This window comes from Gavia stellata, chromosome 38 (genome assembly GCF_030936135.1).
Source record: "Gavia stellata isolate bGavSte3 chromosome 38, bGavSte3.hap2, whole genome shotgun sequence".
NCBI classification, from domain to species: Eukaryota; Metazoa; Chordata; class Aves; order Gaviiformes; family Gaviidae; genus Gavia; species Gavia stellata.
In genome coordinates, this window is record NC_082631.1 from 816,936 (window position 1) to 839,715 (window position 22,780).

A 22,780-nucleotide genomic window follows, 5' to 3' on the forward strand; every position below is an offset into this window, starting at 1 on the left:
ACCCGGGGGCACCACCAGCTCTGTCCCCCCATGGGCACCCCAAGGTGACAGCACCCACTATCAGCTCTGTCCCCCCATGGGTGGTGGCACCCACTGCCAGCCCTGACCCCCCATGGGCACCCCAAGGTGACAGCACCCACTATCAGCTCTGTCCCCCATGGGTGGTGGCACCCACCGCCAGCCCTGTCCCCCCATGGGCACCCCAAGGTGATAGCACCCACTATCAGCTCTGTCCCCCATGGGTGGTGGCACCCACTGCCAGCCCTGACCCCCCATGGGCACCCCAAGGTGATAGCACCCACCACCAACCCTGTCCCCCACGGGTGGTGGCACCCACCGCCAGCCCTGTCCCCCCATGGGCACCCCAAGGTGACAGCACCCACCACCAACCCTGTCCCCCACGGGTGGTAGCACCCACCGCCAGCTCTGTCCCCCCATGGGCACCCCAAGGTGACAGCACCCACCACCAGCCCTGTCCCCCATGGGTGGTGGCACCCACCACCAGCCCTGTCCCGCCACGGGCACCCCGGGGTGACAGCACCCACCATCCCACCTCCACAGCCCTGTGACACCCCAGGGTGACATCCCCACTACTACCCCTGTCCCCACAGGCACCCCAGGGTGCTGGCACCCCCCACCCTCCCTCGCCCCGGCCCAGGGGTTCCCACAGCAGCACAGACCCACTGGTCTCCCAGGGCGCTTTATTCTCCCATCACGGGGGCACCCACCGGGACCCCACATGGGGCACAACTCCCCCCCCGCAACCCCAAAACAGGGCGCAAAACCCAGGGCGAGCAACACCCCTGTGAGCTGAGACCAGCCACAACTCAGTCCACGAATGAAAGCAGTGTTAAGAGCAGCGCCAACCACCCCCACCATTACCAGGCCCCCGATTTTGGGTTCAATTGGGCCTTTTTGGGTGCTGGGAAGGCAGGCGGAGGCGGCGATGCCTGGTACGAGCGGCCACTGGCCCCGCTCCAGCCGGGAGCGGCTGCTCCTCCGGTTACAAAACATGCCCTTGACCCGTCCCGTGGCGCGTAAACAGCTCCGGGGGGGGTGACACCGGCCCTCTGCCCAAACCGCAGCCCTCGGGACAGGGACAAGGGACCCGTTTCGCTCTTACCCCACTGCCCCGGTCCCGGCTGGAGTGGGACAGAGGTGCCTGGGGGGGGGGGGTCAAAGGGAGCTGCTGCTCCCCCCGAAATGGCTGCAGGGCTCCAGGACGAGGCTCTGATGCTGCCACAGGGCAGCTGGGCTTGGGGACAAGGGCAGGGACGAGTCCCCGACGTGGCCAAGGAGCCGAGGGGCTCGGGGATGGAGTCCTGACGCTGCCAGGGGACCGTAGAGCTTGGGGACAAGGACAGGGACGAGTCCCCAGCGTGGCCAAGGGATGGAGCCCTGACAGTGCCAGGGGACCGTAGAGCCTGGGGACAAGGACAGGGACAAGTCCCCAACACGGCCAAGGGGCCGAGGATGGAGCCATGACGCTGCCAGGGGACCGCAGGGCTTGGGGACAAGGACAGGGACGAGTCCCCAACACGGCCAAGGGGCCGAGGATGGAGCCATGACGCTGCCAGGGGACCGCAGGGCTTGGGGACAAGGACAGGGACGAGTCCCCAACACGGCCAAGGGGCCGAGGATGGAGCCATGACGCTGCCAGGGGACCGCAGGGCTTGGGGACAAGGACAGGGACGAGTCCCCAACACGGCCAAGGGGCCGAGGATGGAGCCATGACGCTGCCAGGGGACCGCAGAGCTTGGGGACAAGGACAGGGACGAGTCCCCAACACGGCCAAGGGGCCGAGGATGGAGCCATGACGCTGCCAGGGGACCGCAGGGCTTGGGGACAAGGACAGGGACGAGTCCCCAACACGGCCAAGGGGCCGAGGATGGAGCCATGACGCTGCCAGGGGACCGCAGAGCTTGGGGACAAGGGCAGGGACGAGTCCCCGACGTGGCCAAGGGGCTGAGGATGGAGCCCTGACGCTGCCAGGGGACTGGAGAGCTTGGGGACAAGGGCAGGGACAAGTCCCTGACGTGGCCAAGGGACCAGGGGGCTTGGGGACGAGTCCCCAAGGCAGCCAAGGGGCTGGGGGGGCTTTACAATGAGGTTTCGGCCACATCCCCGATGCAGCCGAGGGGTCGCAGGGCTCCAGGCTCAAAGTTACCCCCCAAAAACACATCCGAGGGGTCACAGGGCTCCAAGTTACCCCCCCAAAACACATCCGAGGGGTCACAGGGCTCCAAGTTGCCCCCCCAAAACACATCCGAGGGGTCACAGGGCTCCAAGTTGCCCCCCCAAAACACATCCGAGGGGTCACAGGGCTCTACGTTGAGCCCCCGAAAGGTTCAAATCCTCCAGTTCAGGATTAGGAGCAGCAAAGCCAAGGTCCGTCAAGAAAAATAAAGAGGGCCACAAGCGTCCGTCTAACGTCCCCCGCGTGCAGGGGACGCGGGCGCCGTCTCTCCCCACTCCTTCCGGGCCCCGAGCCGATAAAAGCAGACGATAAAATAAATTAAAAGCGCTCGGGGCCGGGGGCGGGGAGCACAGGGCACCGCTCCCTCATGTCCCTGGGGGTCCGCGCCGAGGGGTCCTCCCCCTCAATTCACCAGCAGCGCGTTGTCTTGCAGAGGAGCCCTGCGGGGAGACAGCGCTGGTGGTAACGGGGGGAAATCTGGGGAATTTGGGGAAGGCGGCTGCGATTTTGGAAACGAGACCCAGCCATAGGTAAAGGGACACCCCCCACACACCCCAGAAACGAGGCGGGTGGGAAGCAGGGAGCCACGAGGGTAGCGAGGGGTGGACGCAGAGAGCCCACGTACCCCGGTTATACCCCCGTGGAGGGGTCCCCAAGGGCACAGAGCTATTTTGGGGTGCCGGCAAGAGACTCCCCGGCACGGAGAGGGGCTGGAAATGATGATCCATGGGGGATCAGCCACGTACGAGGAGCCAGCGGTGAAAATAGCCGTAAAACCCTCCTCTCCCGGCACGCAGGAGGGAGCGGCGTAGATAACGGGGGGGTCGCAGAGCGTACCCGGCCCTGACCCACCGGCTAGAAGCCCACGCCGTTGCCCCCCGCACCAACATCGCCCGCTCACCGCTCGCAGCAGCAGAAGACGGAGCAGGACGAGGCGCTGTCGCGACGGTACTTGCCCGATTTGGGGCTGTCCTTGCACTGGGCGATGTAGGCGTGGAGCTGGGAGACGGGCGCTTCGCCCTCGCACTGGTGCTGCGGGGAAAGGGGACAGGGAAGCTGAATCGCTCCGGCAAGGGGGAAAACAAATCCCCCCCCCCCCAAAAAAAACCCAAAAAAAGCCCCACCTTGATGGTCTCGTAGGAACCGGTGATGAGGGCGATGAAGAGGCTGAGGACCATGTAGATGAAGAGGCTGATGAAGGTGTACAGGTAGATCTGGCTGAAGAGCCACACCAAATAACTGTTCTGTTGCATCTCGGCGAAGGTAACGAACATGTCGTCCCCGTTGATGAGGGAGAAGAGGCACTCGGACACCATGGAAAGGGATCGGAACTGGGATGGGAGGTGACAAAGGGCTGGTAGCCAGCCCCGGTCACCATGTCACCCCTTCCACCGCCAGGCTGGAAGCTCCCAAAGAGGGAGCGAGCGCTCCCGAACACCCTACGTGCCACCCCGATGCCGTCGTGCCACGAGGAGAGAGGCTGCGGCAAAGAGCAGCGCCGTATCTAACTCGCGCTGCCAAAACGGGGACCGGCCCCGCACCCGTCTCCTCCCAAATCTGGGCAGGGAATCGCCCGGAGGTGGGTGAAGCCCACCCTGTCCCAGAGCGGCACCTTGACGTGGTACGGGCCCAGCACGATCCACCCGCAGAAGCAGTAGCCCAGATAGATGACGGCCACGCAGCAGCAGAAGCGGATGACGTTGGGGAGGGCTACCCGCAGCGTGACGATGAGGATCTGGTGGAGGAAAACCGGTCGGGATTAACCCCCGTCTTCCGCCGAGGGTGCTGGCGGGAGGGGACCCAACAGTGGTTAAAGCACCCCGTGCAAACCCCGAGGTCCCCGGCAGAGCAGGATAGGGACCCAGGGGACACACAGCAGCCGTAGGACGAGCCTGAGCTCGCCCAGGCGCTCAGGGCCAGGCTGGCACAGCCGTTCCCAGCCCTGGAAATTGTCCCCTTGGCTCCCAGGTCACCTCCCCAGCATCACTCACGTTGTACTTCTGGAAGAAGGTGAGGTAGCGAATGACCCCGACCCAGACCAGCAGCGTGGAGGTGCCCAGGAGGATGCTGCAGACGTCGTAGCTGGCGAAGTTCTGCAGGGACAGAGGTGTCACGGGCCTGAGGCACGGCCAACGCCATCCCCGAAGTCCCCAACGCCGTCTCTGAAGCCCTAACAACCCTCCGCAGTGGCCACAAGCTGGCAGCAAGCGAAATCCTTGTGCCACAAGCCACGATGCAGCAGCAGACAGGACCCTGCCTGTCCCTTTGTTGCCATCTCCCTGTCCCAAAAGGGAAAGGGGGGGCTCTGGGGTCCCAGCTGGGCCAGGACCGCTCAGGAGCGATGCCTGTCCCCCTAACCTGCCGTCAGGGCTCTGATCGCATCCAGGACAGCTTCACCGGGGCAGAAAACACGCTGCCAGCACCCAGGAGAGGCAGTTTCGTGGCCAAATGGGAAGGCTTGCCCCTGCCACATGGAAACGTCCCCTCCCCGGAGCATGGGGACACTTGTGCCAGCAGCCCCAGCGCACCCAGGATCTGCAAAACCTCCGGCTTTGCTCCCCGATGTCCCCATACCTTGGACTCGATGCCGATCTTCATGATGGTTCCCAGCACGGTCAGGACGTCGCTGATCACCAGGAGGATGTACCAGCCGTTGAGGAACTCCATGCGATCCGACAAGCACACGCTTTGGTTGTAACGGCGCTGGAAGAACCGGCTGAACTCCTGCGTGGGGAGGAAAAATGGGGTCCTTTACCCACCGGCCGGAGACTTTTGCCCGTCTCGCAGCACATACAGCTTTAACCGAACATCCCCGTGGGGTAAGGGCCTCCTCCGAAACCCGGCAGCGTCCCGGTGGCAGCTCTGCCCGTCCCCACCGGTTACACCGTGGAGGATAGGTACGGTTAGCGCCGCTTCCCACTGTCCCACCACTCACGTGCTGCAGCATCAGGCCCCGGATAATGGAGCGAGCGCAGAGGATGAAGGAGAGCGAGCAGACGAGGATGACGACAACGTCGAAGAACAGCCGGAAGGAGTTGTCACCTGCAAGAGGCGCGGTGGCTCTTCTTAACGAGGGGGGACAGCCACCCAGGAGCACCCTGAGCCCTCCCACGCAGCCCTCTGGCACCCACTGGGGACAGACGTCACCTTTGTCACACCCTCGCGGCTCCCACCTCGGCCGAAGACGCTGGGATCTTTGCACTCCTTGATGTCAGCCCGGTTGTCGAGGTGGATTTTCACCCGGCCGCTGTGCGCTTTGTTGTCGAAGGTGATCTGGGGAGAAGGGGGACAGTTACCGCCCGTGAAACCGCCTGGCAGCTCAACGCTGCCCGTACCCGGTCCCTACGGGCCCACGAGGGCCACCGTCACGCCCGCGCAGTCCGGCTGGACCATCCCCGAGGCGGGGAGCGGCACCAACGCACTCACGGTGATGGTGAAGGTGTAGCAGTCAGGGATCTCGTTGTTGATAATGGTTTGGATGTTGATGGCTTTCAACTTGAACTGGATGGTGACGTTGATGAGTCTGTGGGAGGGGACACTCGTTAATCCTCCTCCTGGGGCTTGTCCAGGGTGTCTCAGCCCACGTAGACCCCCCAAAATCCCCAAAACACAGCACCGAGAGTCAAAACAATCGACAGAGAGGGGGTAAGCACCTTCCTTGGGGGTGTGTACAGCCCCAGGAAAGGGTGTCTCCAGCTTTAGAGGAGCAAATCACACCCAACCTGCCCCAGGGTCGGTGAATTTTGCTTCAAGGGGGAAGTTAGACCAGCTGGAAGAAACAGTGCCACAAGCTACACAGCATTTCTCTGCACTAGCAGCAGCAGCGTCCCTCTGCCCGGCACCGGCAAGAAGACGGGGCCTGCCCACGCTGATAACGTGCCCACAACTGCAGGGTTTGGCCACGGGCCCTCAAAACGCTGCCGAAAGTCAGCGCAGGGTTTCAGGGAGAGGAAAACAAGCCCCAACGCGGGTGTTGCAGGACAGCAGCGGTGCCTCGGGGTCAGCTCTGCGGCCAACGCCAATGGAGACGGGGCCGGAAAGCAGCTGTCCTGTTGTGCAACCTCACCGGTTTCACATCTCCCTCGGCACAGGGTTGGATTTGTTTCTATCCTGCGAGCGGTTTTTAAAACCAACGGGGGCTTTTCCATCCCAGCAGCGGGCTTCAGCGCGAGGAAGTCCCCGCGTTGGGATCCCCGTTCCACCCTTGCCCATACCCTGCGCCGACGTGATGCCCCCAGCACCCAAATGCTGGGACACCCCGGACTGCGCTATGGCATAGGCGATTACTTGTGAAATTTGAGGGTGAAGTTCTTGTAGCTGCGGTCCAGCTCCGGGGGCAGAGGCTGTGGGTCCTCGGGATCCACTCCCAGGCAGTCTGCAGGGAGGGAGAAGCGCCTTCAGGGAAGCCCGAGGCCCCACACAGACCCCTTGGATCCCCTCAAGCCCAGCACAAGGACCAAAAACCTCCCCGGGATCCAGCGGAGGCTGTGGGAAAAAGAATCTCAGCCTCACCGTCCCCAAAACCCACCTGTGACAATCTTGGGGTCGATGTTGAAGGTGTCGTTGGCCGGATCGATGCGCCCTTTACGGTAGTACTGCTGGCAAAGCATGAGGGCCGACTGGTTCCCTCTGCTCTCCCCCCGCACGTAGGCGTAACGGCCGATGGTCTCGTTGGGAATGGCCAAGTACTGGAGAAGGAGATGCCCTCAGCGGCTGGATGTGACCCCGAGCTACCTCCGTGTCCCCAAGCCACCTCCCTGTCCCCTTCTGCCTGTGGCTCTCACCTTCTCCACGGCATAAAACATGCGGTCGTAGAGGTCGCGTTGCGTGTAGACGGCGTAGGAGTCGTCCGCGCCGTCCACGTAGTCCTTCAGGAAGAGGTGTTTGAAGGCGATGGTGTTCTCCTCCTTGAACGTCACCACCATCTGGTTGCTGAGCCCGAAGAGGATGAGCTGAGGGACAAAGGAGACCACGATTAAATCCCTGCCCCAGCGGTTCCATAAACAACGAGGCCACGGCCCAAAACACAGCTGTTTCACCCCAAAGATCCTCGCAGGAGGCAAAACGCCATCACCCTACACTTGGGTGACCCCAAGACGACAAGGGCCAGCTAGCACGTCCCCAGGGTTGTCCCCACGTCCACCTGGTTGCCCCTAAACCTCTTAAGCTGCCTGTTTTCCTGCGGCAAAGCTCCTCTCCCACCGCAGACGGGTGGGAGGACAATCTCCTTGGGGACAGGCATGTGTCCCGCTGCAGCCAGGGGGAGGACAAGCTCCTTGGGGACACGCACGCATCCCCTCCAGCGTCACCAAGCACCCCGGGAACACGGCAGCTGAGCGGACCCTGATCTTCATCCTTCCTTCATCAGCATTTTTCTCCCCTGCCTGCACGCTCTAAAACCCTCCCCGTGCTGGTAATTAACTTGTATTTATTAACACAAGACACCGCTCGTTAGCGCTGCTCCTTGGCGGGGTGAGGGCACGGGTGGCTCTGGGTGACACCGCTCAAAGCACCCAGGATAACAGCGTGGCGCTGAGCTGGGTGCAGGCAGCCAGGCTGCGCTGAGCAGGCAGAAAAGAGGGGGGTCAAGGCCCCGACGCCCCCATTTCCCTCACCGGGAGGGGGATGTCACGTGCCAGCTGCTTCCTCAGCGCCTCGTGACCGCAGCCCGGCAGCTCCCAGGGGATTTTCCGCCCTGGGATAGAGCCTGGCGCCTGTACGGCAGCCGGTGACACGCTGGGGAGGGGGGTGTCCTTTCTGCCCCCCCTTTTTTGGGGCACCCTGGCATCACCCACTGCCTGTGACACCCCAGGACCCCAAGAATGTGCCACCAGAGTAACCCCAACAGACACCCCCGCCCAGGGAACCTCTCCTGAGTCCCCCACTGTCCCCAAGCCCCACGCCCCAACCCCCCAGCGCTCCCCACGATGTCCCCAAGCCCCACCAAGGGTGTCCCCTCCTATGTCCCCGTGCCCAGAGGTCACCTCCTGTCCTCAGAGCCCCCCCCGGACTGCCTGTGTCATTGTCAACCTCCAATTTGTTATGCCCCAGTGTCGCACTACCCATTGCCCCTCAGTGCCACCATGGTGCCCCCCTCCCTGCTGTCCCCATGTCCCAGGGGACCCTCTCCCCAGTGTCCCTGTGCCCAGTGTCCCCATGCCAACTGCCCCCGTCCCCAGTGTCCCCCTGTCCCAGGCCCCCCCAGTGCCTCCCTCCTCGGTGTCCCAAGGTCCCAGGACCCCCCCAGTGTCCCTCCCCCGTGTCCCCAGGACCCCCACAGTGTCCCCCTCCCCAGTGTCCCCAGGTCCCAGGACCCTCCCCCCAGTGTCCCCAGGTCCCAGGACCCCCCCCCCCCCAGTGTCCCTCTCTCCTGTGTCCCCAGGTCCCAGGACCCCCCCCCCAGTGTCCCCAGGACCCCCCCAAGTGTCCCCAGGTCCCAGGACCCCCCCCAGTGTCCCCCTCCCCAGTGTCCCCAGGTCCCAGGACCCCCCCAGTGTCCCTCTCTCCTGTGTCCCCAGGTCCCAGGACCCCCCCAGTGACCCCAGGACCCCCCCCAAGTGTCCCCAGGTCCCAGGACCCCCCCCCAGTATCCCCCTCCCTGGTGTCCCCAGGTCCCAGGACACCCCCCCCCCCAGTGTCCCCAGGTCCCAGGACACCCCCCCCCCAGTGTCCCCCTCCCCGGTGTCCCCAGGCCCCGGTGCCCCCCTCGCCCCAGGGCCACCCCTCCCCGGTGTCCCCAGGTCCCAGGACCCCCCTCCCAGTGTCCCTCTCTCCTGTGTCCCCAGGTCCCAGGACCCCCCCCAAGTGTCCCCAGGTCCCAGGACCCCCCCCAAGTGTCCCCAGGTCCCAGTGTCCCCAGGTCCCAGGACCACCCCCCAGTGTCCCCAGGTCCCAGGACCACCCCCCAGTGACCCCAGGACCCCCCCCAAGTGTCCCCAGGACCCCCCCCAAGTGTCCCCAGGTCCCAGGACCGCCCCCCTCAGTGTCCCCCTCCCCGGTGTCCCCCGGCCCCGGTGCCCCCGTCTCCCCAGGGCCACCCCTCCCCGGTGTCCCCCGGCCCCGGTGCCCCCCTCGCCCCAGGGCCACCCCTCCCCGGTGTCCCCCGGCCCCGGTGCCCCCGTCTCCCCAGGGACACCCCTCCCCGGTGTCCCCCGGCCCCGGTGCCCCCGTCTCCCCAGGGACACCCCTCCCCGGTGTCCCCAGGCCCCGGTGTCCCCGTCGCCCCAGGGCCACCCCTCCCCGGTGTCCCCCGGCCCCGGTGCCCCCCTCGCCCCAGGGCCACCCCTCCCCGGTGTCCCCCGGCCCCGGTGCCCCCCTCGCCCCAGGGCCACCCCTCCCCGGTGTCCCCCGGCCCCGGTGCCCCCCTCGCCCCAGGGCCACCCCTCCCCGGTGTCCCCCGGCCCCGGTGCCCCCCTCGCCCCAGGGCCACCCCTCCCCGGTGTCCCCAGGCCCCGGTGCCCCCGTCGCCCCAGGGCCACCCCTCCCCGGTGTCCCCCGGCCCCGGTGTCCCCGCACCTGGACGGTGACAAGGAGGATCTTGGCCAGTTGCAGCCCCAACTTAACGGGTCGCCGCCCCCGGGCCCGGTACTTATCGCAGGGGCTCATGAAGAAGTATTTGAGGCGGCGTCGCAGCTCTTCTTCCTCCGCCACCACCGGAGACTCCGTCGTGCCATAGGCGGGGCCGCGGCCCAGCAGCCGCTCGGTTTCTGAGGGGAAACGGCCGTTAACCGGCGGGTACCGAGGGCCTCCGCCGGGGAGGGCGGCGGGGAGGGCGGCGCGGGCCGGTACCGGCCCGCGCCGCCCTCCCCGCCGCCCTCCCCGGCCCCGTTCCCCCCCCCCCGCGCTCAGCCCGGTCCCCGGTTGCCGCTCACCGGACGGGGCCGCCATAGCGCCGCCGCACCGCGGCTTCAGCCGCCCCGTCTCACGTGACCGGAAGACGCCTACCCGCCCCTTTGGCCGTAGCCACGCCCACCCGCCGTCCAGAGCGATGTGGCCACGCCCACTGTCTGGCCGTGGCCACGCCTATCTGTGGCGTAGCCACGCCCACCCACCGCCTGCGCTGCTGTCTGTACCGGGACGGTGACATGTGGCATGGGGGGACACGTCCATGGATGGTGACATGTGGCATGGGGGGACATGTCCATGTCAGGAGGGTGACATGTGACCCAGGGGACATGTCCATGGAGGGTGACATGTGGCATGGAGGGACGTGGCCATACCAGGATGGTGACATGTGGCATGGGGAGACACGTCCATGGATGGTGACATGTGGCATGGGGGGACATGTCCATGTCAGGAGGGTGACATGTGACCCAGGGGACATGTCCATGCTGGGATGGTGACACGTGGCATGGGGGGACACGTCCATGGATGGTGACATGTGGCATGGGGGGACATGTCCATGGATGGTGACATGTGGCATGGAGGGACGTGGCCATACCAGGATGGTGACATGTGGCATGGGGGGACACGTCCATGGATGGTGACATGTGGCATGGGGGGACATGTCCATGTCAGGAGGGTGACATGTGACCCAGGGGACATGTCCATGGAGGGTGACATGTGGCATGGAGGGACGTGGCCATACCAGGATGGTGACATGTGGCATGGGGGGACACGTCCATGGATGGTGACATGTGGCATGGGGGGACATGTCCATGTCAGGAGGGTGACATGTGACCCAGGGGACATGTCCATGGAGGGTGACATGTGGCATGAAGGGCTGTGGCCACACCAGGACGGTGACATGTGGCATGGGGGGACGTGTTCATGGATGGTGACATGTGGCATGGGGGGACATGTCCATGGATGGTGACATGTGGCATGAAGGGATATGGTCACACCAGGACGGTGACAAGTGGCATGGGGGGACATGTCCATGTCAGGAGGGTGACATGTGACCCAGGGGACATGTCCACACCAGGATGGTGACATGTGGCATGGGGTGACACGTCCATGGATGGTGACATGTGGCATGGAGGGACGTGGCCACACCAGGACGGTGACATGTGGCATGGGGGGACACGTCCATGGATGGTGACATGTGGCATGGAGTGACATGTCCACACCAGGACGGTGACTTGTGGCATGGAGGGACATGTCCATGGATGGTGGCACATGTGCCACAGGAGGACATGCCAGGATGGTGACATGTGACCCAGGGGACATGTCCGTGCCAGGATGGTGATATGTGGCATGGGGGGACACGTCCATGGATGGCAACATGTGGCATGGAGGGACGTGGCCACACCAGGACGGTGACATGTGGCATGGGGGGACATGTCCATGGATGGTGACATGTGGCATGGAGTGATGTGTCCACACCAGGACGGTGACAGGTGGCATGGAGGAGACGTGTTCATGGATGGTGGTACATGTGTCACAGGAGGACATACCAGGATGGTGACATGTGGCATGGAGGGACACGTCCATACCAGGTTGGTGACTTTGGCCCAGGGGACATGTCCATGCTGGGATGGTCACATGTGGCACGGAGGGACATGTCCATGCCATGAGGTGGCACGCGATCGAGGAGGACACGTACCCACCAGCCCCACCACCCCATCCCGTCCCCCGCTGCACCATCGCGACACCGTCCCCTCTGTGCCACCATTTATTCACCGCTCCTCCCTCAGGTGGGACATCCACCACGCAGGGTGTCCCCTGTGTCCCCGTGTCCCTCAGGCCACCTCCGGCAGCGGCTCCAGCAGCAGCCAGAGCCCGTCCTCGGCGCGGAGGATGAGCTCGGGCTTGCGGCGCGGTGGCCGCCCCGGGTCCAGACGGATGGTGAAGCGTGCCACTGTCAACGCCACCACCACCTTCAGCTCGGCCATGGCGAAGCTCTGCCCGATGCAGTTCCTGCCACCACGTCCCCTTCTGTCACCTCCGCAGGGGACAGCGTACCCCCCCTTCCCACCATCTGGGTGGTGGAGCAGATGGTGGAACCTCCCCAAAACGTGGGGACGGTGTCGTCCCCATGACGCACAGACGTCAAGGCTGGGTGACAACCACCTCCCCTTGAACCCAACCAGGCTGCGGGGGTGACACCTGGGGACACTTGTGTCCCCACCATGGCTTACCTGGGACCGGCGGAGAACGGGATGAAGGCCAACGGGGATCGTCCCTGGCTGTTCTCTGGGCTGAACCTCAGCGGGTTGTAGACCTGGGGTGACATGGAGACCGTCACACCGTGGGGACACGGTTGTCCCTGCCCATGGTGACAGGGACATCCCGCTGTCCCATGGTCATGCTACCAGGGCCAAGTGGCTCTACCTGGGGCTCGGGCCAGATGTCTGGGTTGTGGTGGGTCCCATAGATGCTCATCAGGCAGATGATCCCTGGTGGGATGGAAACCTTAGGGACGGGGGACAAGGAGGGACGGTGACACTGGGGACACCTTGTGCCCCGGGCGAGCCCTACCCTTGGGGATGACACGTCCGTCATGCAGGGCGATGTCCTCGGTGCAGCGCCGGGACACGGCGGTGACAGGGGGATGCAAGCGGAGGCTCTCCTTGATGCACATGGTGGTGAAGGGCAGGTGGGACAGGTCCTCCCTGGGGGCGAGGGATGGTGGCACCAGCGTCCCCAAGCTGGGTGGCCGGGGGGTGACAGTGGGGATCTCTCACCATTTGATCTCCTCCACGTCCCTGCCCTTGAGGAGCTCGTGGACCTCCTGGCGACACCGCTCCTGGTAGTGGGGGTGGCAGGCGAGGTTGTAGAGCAGCCATGCCAACCCGCTGGCCGTCGTGTCGTGGCCTGCAGGGACAAGGGGTGAGCGAGGGGACATGTGAGTCCCCACCCCACCTCCGATGACACCTGGTGGCTTCCCCTCACCCTCGAACATGAAGGTGTCAGCCTCAGCCGAGATGTCCTCATCTGACAGGGTGTTGCCGTCCTCGTCCTGCAAGGGAGAGCGCGGCAGCCAAGGGGTCCCCCGGGGCCACCAGTCTATGGCCAACCTTCCTCATGGCCACCACCATCCCCTTGGCCACCACCCTATGGCCAACCTTCGCCATGGCCGCCACCATCCCCTTGGCCACCACCATGCCGCTATGGCCACCACCCTACGGCCAACCTTCCCCATGGCCACCACCATCCCCATGGCCACGACCATCCCCTTGGCTACCACAATGCTGCTATGGCCACCACGCTACGGCCAACCTTCCCCATGGCCACCACCATCTCCATGGCCACGACCATCCCCTTGGCTACCACAATGCTGCTATGGCCACCACGCTACGGCCAACCTTCCCCATAGCCACCACCATCCCCTTGGCCACTGCCATGCCTCTATGGCCACCACCCTACGGCCAACCCTCCCCATGGCCATGACCATCCCCTTGGCCACCACCATGCCTCTGTGGCCACCACCCTATGGCCAACCTTCCCCATGACCACGACCATCCTCTTGGCCACCACTGTGCCTCTATGGCCACCACCCTATGGCCAACCTTCCCCATAGCCACCACCATCCCCTTGGCCACCACCGTGCGGCTATGGCCACCACCCTACGGCCAACCCTCCCCATGGCCATGACCATCCCCTTGGCGACCACCATGCCTCTGTGGCCACCACCCTATGGCCAACCCTCCCTATGGCCACCACCATCACCTTTGCCACCACCATGCCGCTGTGGCCACCACCCTACAGCCAACCCTCCCCATGGTCATGACCATCCCCTTGGTGACCACCATGCCTCTGTGGCCGCCACCTTATGGCCAACCTTCCCCATGGCCACCACCACCCTCTTGGCCACCACTGTGCCTCTATGGCCACCACCCTATGGCCAACCTTCCCCATAGCCACCACCATCCCCTTGGCCACCACCGTGCCTCTATGGCCACCACCCTATGGCCGACCCTTCCCCACGGCCACACCATCGCACCCCGGCACTACCTTAGCGAGCAGGAGAAGGTCAATGAAGTCCATCCTCCGTCCCTGGTGGCTCTCCAGCCAAGCCTGGCGGCCGAGGCGGTCGAGGGCCTGGCGCCGGCGCTGCACCACGGTGGCGGTGAAGCTGTGCACAGTGGCACAGGCTTGGGCGAAGCGACGCCCGTCGGCAGAGAGGCGGTAGAGAAACGTTGGGTAATGGAGCAGGCGGTGATGGCGTCTCACCACCAAGGTGCTCAGCTCCAGGATGGTCTTGATGTACTCGCTGGGCTGCCTGTGGGGCAGCGGGGACCGCTGGGGACCGCCACCGCGGGCCACCGGGGACGGCCACCCCCCCGGCCATGGTGAGCTTCAATGGGGACATGGAGTGGCAGCAGGACCCCTGCCCGTGAGGATGTGTGGGGCCAGGCTGGGGTGACACCAGCTTGGGGACTTAGATCCCTGGGGGGGACCCTGATGGAGGGGCAAAGCTGGAATAAGGGGGGAACCAAGGAGGGGCAGAGTTGGGGTCCCCTGGAGGGGGGGGACAGTGTTGGGATGGTGGGGACATTGATAGGTGCGAAGCCCAGGGGGGACCCCAGTTGGGGACCAAACCAGGGCAGGGGACCCCAGTTGGGGACTGAGCCAGGACAAGGGGGGACCCTGATGGGTGCAAAGCTCAGGGGGAACCCCAGAAGGGGCTGAGTTGGGGTGGGGGGGACCCAGAGGGGGACAGTGTTGAGATTGTGGGGACCCTGGTGGGTTCAAAGCCGGGGGGGACCCCCGTTGGAGACGAAGCCAGGGCAGGGGGGACCCTAGTTGGGGACCGAGCCAGGACAAGGGGGGACCCTGATGGGTGCAAAGCCCAGGGGGGACCCCAGTTGGGGACCAAACCATGGTGGGGGGACCCTAGTTGGGGACCGAGCCAGGACAAGGGGGGACCCTGATGGGTGCAAAGCCCAGGGGGGACCCCAGTTGGGGACCAAACCGTGGTGGGGGGACCTTAGTTGGGGACCGAGCCAGGACAAGGGGGGACCCTGATGGGTGCAAAGCCCAGGGGGGACCCCAGTTGGGGACCAAACCATGGTGGGGGGACCCTAGTTGGGGACCGAGCCAGGACAAGGGGGGACCCTGATGGGTGCAAAGCCCAGGGGGGACCCCAGTTGGGGACCAAACCATGGTGGGGGGACCTTAGTTGGGGACCGAGCCAGGACAAGGGGGGACCCTGATGGGTGCAAAGCCCAGGGGGGACCCCAGTTGGGGACCAAACCATGGTGGGGGGACCCTAGTTGGGGACCGAGCCAGGACAAGGGGGGACCCTGATGGGTGCAAAACCCAGGGGGGACCCCAGTTGGGGACCAAACCATGGTGGGGGGACCCTAGTTGGGGACCGAGCCAGGACAAGGGGGGACCCTGATGGGTGCAAAGCCCAGGGGGGACCCCAGTTGGGGACCAAACCATGGTGGGGGGACCCTAGTTGGGGACCGAGCCAGGACAAGGGGGGACCCTGATGGGTGCAAAGCCCAGGGGGGACCCCAGTTGGGGACCAAACCATGGTGGGGGGACCCTAGTTGGGGACCGAGTCAGGACAAGGGGGGACCCTGATGGGTGCAAAGCCCAGGGGGGACCCCAGTTGGGGACCAAACCATGGTGGGGGGACCCTAGTTGGGGACCGAGCCAGGACAAGGGAGGACCCTGATGGGTGCAAAACCCAGGGGGGACCCCAGTTGGGGACCAAACCATGGTGGGGGGACCCTAGTTGGGGACCGAGCCAGGACAAGGGGGGACCCTGATGGGTGCAAAACCCAGGGGGGACCCCAGTTGGGGACCAAACCATGGTGGGGGGACCCTAGTTGGGGACCGAGCCAGGACAAGGGGGGACCCTGATGGGTGCAAAGCCCAGGGGGGACCCCAGTTGGGAGCCAAGCCAGGGCAGGGGGGACCCAAACAGGGGACAGAGCCAGGGTAAGCGGGTGGGGACCCTGGGAAGGGGGGACAGGGACCGTGCTGGGGACCCTGGCAGGGGACAGGGTGACACTCACTCCTGGCAGTGGCTCTCGTGGCTGAAGATGCATTTCTGGAGGGTGTCCAGGGTGAGGAGGCTGAGCTGCTCCAGCACCTCCAGCCCCACCCGGCCACCCGCTGCCTGCGCCGCTGCCCGCCACTTGGCCTGCAGGCAGGGGACGGGGTCTGGGTGCAGGTCGGGGTCTGGGTGCAGGTCGGGGTCTGGGTGCGGGTTGGGGTTTGGGTGCAGAACAGGGGTTGGGGATCAGGGGTTGGGTGCAGGGCTGGGTGAGGGATTGGGGTCCGGGTGCAGGCAGCGGGTGCAGGTTGAAGTCTGGGTGCAGGATGGGGTCTGGGTGCAGGCAGCGGGTGCAGGTTGAAGTCTGGGTGCAGGATGGGGTCTGGGTGCAGGCAGCGGGTGCAGGCAGTGGGTGCAGGATAGGGTCTGGGTAGAGGAGAGGGTTTGGTTTCAGGTTGGGGTGCAGGTGCAGGACAGGATTTGGGTGCAGGCTGGGGTCTGGGTGCAAGACAGGGGTCTGGGTGCAGGCAGTGGGTGCAGGTTGGGGTCTGGGTGCAGGTCGGGATCTGGGTGCAGGGCTGGGTGCAAGGCAGTGGGTGCAGGACAGGGGTCTGGGTGCAGGTCTGGATGCAAGGCAGTGGGTGCAGGTTGGGGTCTGCGTGCAGGTCAGGGTCTGGGTGCAGGGCTGGGTGCAAGGCAGTGGGTGCAGGACAGGGGTCTGGGTGCAGGTCTGGGTGCAGGTAAGGGTCTGGGTGCAGGTCGGGATCTGGGTGCAGGGCTGGGTGCAAGGCAGTGGGTGCAGGACAGGGGTCTGGGTGCAGGTCTGGGTGCAGGCAGCGGGTGCAGGTTGGGGTCTGGGTGCAGGTCAGGGTCTGGGTGCAGGGCTGGGTGCAAGGCAGTGGGTGCAGGACAGGGGTCTGGGTGCAGGTCTGGGTGCAGGTAAGGGTCTGGGTGCAGGTCGGGGTCTGAGTGCCGGGCTGGGTGCAAGGCAGTGGGTGCAGGACAGGGGTCTGGGTGCGGGTCTGGGTGCAGGTCTGGGTGCAGGCAGCGGGTGCAGGTTGGGGTCTGGGTGCAGGTCAGGGTCTGGGTGCAAGGCAGTGGGTGCAGGACAGGGGTCTGGGTGCAGGTCTGGGTGCAGGCAGTGGGTGCAGGTTGGGGTCTGGGTGCAGGTCAGGGTCTGGGTGCAAGGCAGTGGGTGCAGGACAGGGGTCTGGGTGCAGGTCTGGGTGCAGGCAGTGAGTGCAGGTTGGGGTCTGGGTGCAGGTCAGGGTCTGGGTGCAAGGCAGTGGGTGCAGGTCAGGGTCTGGGTGCAAGGCAGTGGGTGCAGGACAGGGGTCTGGGTGCAGGTCTGGGTGCAGGTCAGGGTCTGGGTGCAGGTCTGGGTGCAGGCAGCGGGTTCAGGTGGAGGTCCGGGTGCAGGACAGGGTCTGGGTGCAGGACAGGGCTCGGGGTGCAGGCAGCGGGTGCTCACATGCATGATGTGGGTGCTCTGGTTGAAGACACCCACGTAGGACTTGAGGACGTCCCAGTGGAAGGCGGGTGTCAGCAGGCGCCGGTGCCGAGCCCACTTCTGCCCACGACTCAGCAGCAGCCCGTCCCCTGCGGCGAGACACCCAGCTCCATCCGTGGGGCACCCATGGGTGCTGCCCCACCCATCCTGCCACCCCCCAGCACCCACTCACCCAGCCAGGGCTTGAGGAAGCCATAGAAGAACTGGTCCTTGGGGGCGATGAAGGCTGCGAGAGAGGGGAGCGGGGGCTGGTGAGGGGTGCCACCAGGGTGGCATCAGGTCCCCTCGGGGGCTTCCAGGGAGGGTGGGGTCCCTAGGGAGAGGGGACCCCCCGTCTGCACCCATAACCACCACAGGATGGGGTTTGGGGTGCAACCAGGCCACCGGGCTGGCCGTGGTGACACCTTCGGGTGGCCCTGGGGACCCTCAAGAACAGGTTGGTGGTCACCATGGCATGGCATTTGTGCTGGCCATGGGTCACACCTTTAGGTGGCCCTAAGGACCCTCAAGGACAGATTGGTGGCCACCACGGCACGGGCATTTGGCCACTCACTGGGCCAGCCAAGGGTGACCTCTGGGTGGCTCTGGAGACCCTTGGGGTTGGGTTGGTGGCCACCACAAGATGGGTGCCTGGGCATGGCCAGGTCACCGGGCCAGCCACGGTGACACCTCTGGGTGGTCTTGGGGACCACCAGGGACAGGTTGGTGGCCACCATGGCACGGGCATTTGGACACTCGCTGGGACAGCCAAGGGCCACCTCTTGGTGGCTCTGGAGACCCTTGGGGTTGGGTTGGTGGCCACCACAAGACGGGTGCCTAGGCAGGGCCAGGTCACCGGGCGAGCCACGGTGACACCTCTGGGTGGCCCTGGGGACCCTCAAGGACAGGTTGGTGGTCACTATGGGGTGGCACTCACTGGGCCAGCCAAGGGTGACCTCTGGGTGGCTCTGGAGACCCTTGGGGTTGGGTTGGTGGCCACCACAAGACGGGTGCCTAGGCACGGCCAGGTCACCGGGTCACCCACGGTGACACCTCTGGGTGGCCCTGGGGACCCTCAAGGACAGGTTGGTGGCCCTCGTGTCCTACCTGAGGCCAGGAGGATGGGGCGGAGGGTGTCGGGGTGGAAGATGCGTAGGATGGGTATCCACGGCGAGAGCCACCACAGGCAGCCATGCCGGTACCGTGCCACCAGCTCGTCCACCTGCTGCAGCCCCTCCTCCGTGCTCTTCCCCTGCGCCACGGGCCACCGCGGGGCTCAGTGACAGGCTTGGGGACACCTTTGTCCCCATGGTCACAGCCAGGCTTGGGGACGTGCTTGTCCCCAGCCCGTGGCCAGCCTTGGGGACAGTCTCAGCTTGGGTTCACAGATGGTCTTGGAGTCACCCAGACCTCACGTGCCAGTGCTGTCCCTGACGTCACCCATGCACGTGTCCCCACTGTGTCCCTGCTGTCACCCCCCCCCCAAGGTGCCACCACCCTGTCTCCACCATCACACCTCAAGTGCCACCATCACCTCCCTGCTGTCACCCCCTCCATGTGCCACCACCCTGTCCCTGTCCCCTCCCCAGGCATCACCACCCTGTCCCTACCATTCCCTTGCAGGTGCCACCGCTGTCCCTCCACTGTCCCCCAGCAGGTGCCACCCTCCTGTCCCTGCTGTCCCCCCACAGGTGCCACCACCCTGCTCCTGCTGTCCCCCCACAGGTGCCACCACCCTGTCCCTGTCCACCCCCCAAGCACCACCACCCTGCCTCTGCTGTCCCCCCTAGGTGCCACCACCCTGTCTCTGCCACTGTCCCTGCTGCTGCCACCCTGTCCCCACTGTCCCTCATCCTAGGTGTCACCTGCCCCAACTGTGTCCCCCCAGGTGCCACCACACTGTCCCTGCCTCCCCCCTCAAAGTGCCACATCCCTGTCCCTGTCCACCTCCCAGACATCATCAACCTGTCCGTGCTGTCCCCACCCAGCTGCCACCACCCTGTCCCTGCCAAACCCAGGTGCCACCACCCTGTCCCCACTGTCCCCTGTCCCAGCTGCCACCCCCTGTCCTGCCACCCCCCAGATGCCACCCCCATCCCCACTGTCCCGCCTGTCCCAGATGCCACCCCCCTGTCCCTGCCACCCCCCCAGATGCCACCAGCCTGTCCCCACTGTGCCCTGTCCCAGCTGCCACCCCCCTGTCCCTGCCACTCCCCCAGATGCCACCCTCTTGTCCCCACTGTCCCCTGTCCCAGCTGCCACCACCCTGTCCCTGCCACCCCCCCAGATGCCACCAGCCTGTCCCCACTGTGCCCTGTCCCAGCTGCCACCCCCCCTGTCCCTGCCACTCCCCCAGATGCCACCCTCTTGTCCCCACTGTCCCCTGTCCCAGCTGCCACCACCCTGTCCCAGCCACCCCCCCAGATGCCACTACCCTGTCCCCACTGTCCTCTGTCCCAGCTGCCACCACCCTGTCCCTGCCACCCCCCCGGATGCCACTACGCTGTCCCCACTGTCCCCTGTCCCAGCTGCCACCACCCTGTCCTTGCCACCCCCCTGTCCCTGCCACTCCCCCAGATGCCACCCCCTGTCCCCACTGTGCCCTGTCCCAGCTGCCACCACCCTGTCCCTGCCACTCCCCCAGATGCCACCCCCTGTCCCCACTGTGCCCTGTCCCAGCTGCCACCACCCTTGTCCCTGCCCCCCCAGATGCCACCCCCTGTCCCCACTGTGCCCTGTCCCAGCTGCCACCACCCTGTCCCTGCCACCCCCCCAGATGCCGCCACCCTGTCCCCACTGTCCCCTGTCCCAGCTGCCACCACCTGTCCCTGCCACCCCCCCATATGCCACCACCATGTCCCCACTGTCCCCTGGCCCAGCTACCACCCCCCGTCCCTGCCACCCCCAGCTGCCACCACCCTGTCCCTGCCACCACCCTGTCCCTGCCACCCCCCAGCTGCCACCCCCCTGTCCCTGCCACCCCCAGCTGCCACCACCCTGTCCCTGCCACCCCCCTGTCCCTGCCACCCCCCCAGATGCCACCACCCTGTCCCCACTATCCCCTGTCCCAGCTGCCACCACCCTGTCCCTGCCACCCCCCCAGATGCCACCACCCTGTCCCCACTATCCCCTGTCCCAGCTGCCACCACCTGTCCCTGCCACCCCCCCCAGATGCCACCACCCTGTCCCCACTGTCCCCCCCAGATGCCACCACCCTGTCCCCCCTGCTGTCCCCTCACCAAGCCGGTGTGACCCAGCAGCCAGCTGCGCCACGGCGGCCGGGGGAAGAGGCGCAGTTGGTGGCAGGTGGCCCGGAAGCGGGTGACGGTGACTACGGCGTCCCAAAGCCACCCCAGCAGCAAGGCCAGGAGCAGGGTGCCGATGGCCGCAGCACCCAGGGGACCCAGCGCCCAGGCCACCGCCATGGCACCCAAGGGGCAAAGGTCGGGTGGGGGCGGGTGGGCACGGTGTTGTCACGTGTCCCCGCGGCAGGGTGTCATCGTGCGCATCCTGGTGGCTTTGTCATGATGTGTGTCCTGGTGGTATCGTCCCCCCATGCGTGTCCTGGTGGCATCATCCTTTGACATGTGTCCTGGTGGCATCGTCCCCCCAGGCGTGTCCTGGTGGCATCATCCTTTGACATGTGTCCTGGTGGCATCGTCCCCCCAGGCATGTCCTGGTGGCATCATCCTTTGACATGTGTCCTGGTGGCATCGTCCCCCCAGGTGTGTCCTGGTGGCATCATCCTTTGACATGTGTCCTGCTGGCTTCATGCATGACATGTGTCCTGGTGGCTTCATGCATGACGTGTCCTGGTGGCATCGTCCCCCCATGCGTGTCCTGGTGGCATCATCCTTTGACATGTGTCCTGGTGGCTTCATGCATGACATGTGTCCTGGTGGCATCATCCCCCCATGTGTGTCCTGGTGGCATCATCCTTCGACATGTGTCCTGGTGGCTTCATGCATGACATGTGTCCTGGTGGCATTGTCCCCCCATGTGTGTCCTGGTGGCATCATCCCCCCATGCGCGTCCTGGTGGCATCAACCTTTGACATGTGACATGTGTCCTGGTGGCTTCATGCATGACATGTGTCCTGGTGGCATCGTCCCCCCATGTGTGTCCTGGTGGCATCAACCTTTGACATGTGTCCTGGTGGCTTTTTGCATGACACGTGTCTTGGTGGCATCGTCCCCCCAGGCGTGTCCTGGTGGCATCAACCTTTGACATGTGTCTTGGTGGCATCGTCCCCCCATGCGTGTCCTGGTGGCTTCACGCATGACGTGTCCTGGTGGCTTCACACCCTGATGTGTGTTCTTGTGGCACGCGCACACATGCACCCCCCGCACACACACGCACGGACATGCACATGGGCACACACACGTGTGCACACACATATGAACATATGCACACATGCCCTGCACATACGTGTATGTACGCACACACCCCGTGCACACGCATCCCACCATGTGCACACACATGCACATGCACACACACGTATGTATGCGCACACACCCTGTGCGCACACATATATGCACATGCACATGCAAACACACGCGTGTATACTCACATACTCCATGCACACACACGTGCAGACACAGATATACATGCACACACACCCTGTGCACACATACATGCACGTATGCACACAGATGCATACACACATGTATGCACACACTCCTCATGCACCACATGTATGTAGGCACACACATGTATGCAGACACATGCAGACACGTGCACATATGCACACACCCCTTGTGTGCATGCACACGCATGTATGCACCCCATGTGCAAGCACATGTGCACACACGTGCACGCATGTACACACTTCTTGTATACACACACACACGCACACGCGTGTAGCCCCTTCCTAGCCCCCCACACGCGTGTGCATGCCACCACACACACGCGCACACACCTGCTGCGGAGACGCCCTGCCGGAAGCGCCCACGCAACACACACGTATGTCACCCTGACACGCCCCCAGGTGCTCATGTCCCGTCCCCCCTCGCCACCGTCCCCCGCCCCCGGTGACATCCATGCTCATGACACGGGGCCAAAGTCCGGCGAGGCCACGACACGGGACGCAGCGAGCGGGGGCCGTATCCTGCACCATGCTCCTGTGGCTCCTCATGGTGCTGAGCGTCTGCGCCCGGCCTGGCACAGGTAGGCACACGCCACGACACGCCACAACATGCCACAA

The 22,780-nt window shown here is 65.2% G+C and overlaps 3 protein-coding genes across 3 annotated transcripts in view; all 3 read right to left on the minus strand.

The window, feature by feature from the left end:
- LOC132320554 (patatin-like phospholipase domain-containing protein 6) overlaps positions 1 to 1,014 on the minus strand; it is a 16,253-nt gene extending 15,239 nt beyond the window's left edge. Inside the window, 1 exon segment of the mRNA XM_059833062.1 lies at positions 883 to 1,014. Coding sequence (XP_059689045.1) covers positions 883 to 1,014 — 132 coding nt within the window.
- A 657-nt stretch (positions 1,015 to 1,671) lies between these two features.
- MCOLN1 (mucolipin TRP cation channel 1) lies at positions 1,672 to 10,084 on the minus strand. The gene is made up of 14 exons (XM_059833088.1): positions 10,069 to 10,084; positions 9,713 to 9,903; positions 6,982 to 7,149; positions 6,726 to 6,885; positions 6,485 to 6,572; positions 5,624 to 5,720; positions 5,371 to 5,470; positions 5,133 to 5,239; positions 4,772 to 4,921; positions 4,189 to 4,290; positions 3,810 to 3,932; positions 3,322 to 3,528; positions 3,099 to 3,229; positions 1,672 to 2,637 (listed from the first exon to the last, which is right to left on the minus strand). Exons 1-14 carry the CDS (start codon positions 10,082 to 10,084, stop codon positions 2,601 to 2,603), a joined length of 1,677 nt encoding a protein of 558 aa, XP_059689071.1. The 3' UTR covers positions 1,672 to 2,600.
- A 1,793-nt stretch (positions 10,085 to 11,877) lies between these two features.
- On the minus strand, positions 11,878 to 21,002 carry LOC104258095 (ultra-long-chain fatty acid omega-hydroxylase). The gene is made up of 12 exons (XM_059833089.1): positions 20,817 to 21,002; positions 18,685 to 18,829; positions 17,771 to 17,824; positions 17,560 to 17,687; positions 16,108 to 16,235; positions 14,093 to 14,360; positions 13,031 to 13,097; positions 12,823 to 12,952; positions 12,617 to 12,750; positions 12,470 to 12,534; positions 12,277 to 12,359; positions 11,878 to 12,055 (listed from the first exon to the last, which is right to left on the minus strand). Exons 1-12 carry the CDS (start codon positions 21,000 to 21,002, stop codon positions 11,878 to 11,880), a joined length of 1,566 nt encoding a protein of 521 aa, XP_059689072.1.
- Positions 21,003 to 22,780: the final 1,778 nt, after the last annotated feature.

Excerpts from the sequence above, each read along its gene's own strand:
- MCOLN1 (XM_059833088.1), bottom strand. Across the intron at positions 7,150-9,712 it reads TCCTCCTTGTCACCGTCCAG|CTCATCCTCTTCGGGCTCAG; the intron begins GTGCGGGGACAC and ends TTTGTCCCTCAG. Across the intron at positions 5,721-6,484 it reads TTCACCCTCAAATTTCACAA|ACTCATCAACGTCACCATCC; the intron begins GTAATCGCCTAT and ends CCCCTCCCACAG.
- LOC104258095 (XM_059833089.1), bottom strand. The coding sequence starts at position 21,002 with ATGGCGGTGGCCTGGGCGCTGGGTCCCCTGGGTGCTGCGGCCATCGGC. Across the intron at positions 17,825-18,684 it reads CCCCATCCTCCTGGCCTCAG|CCTTCATCGCCCCCAAGGAC; the intron begins GTAGGACACGAG and ends CCTCTCTCGCAG. Across the intron at positions 12,751-12,822 it reads GACGTGGAGGAGATCAAATG|GGAGGACCTGTCCCACCTGC; the intron begins GTGAGAGATCCC and ends CCTCGCCCCCAG.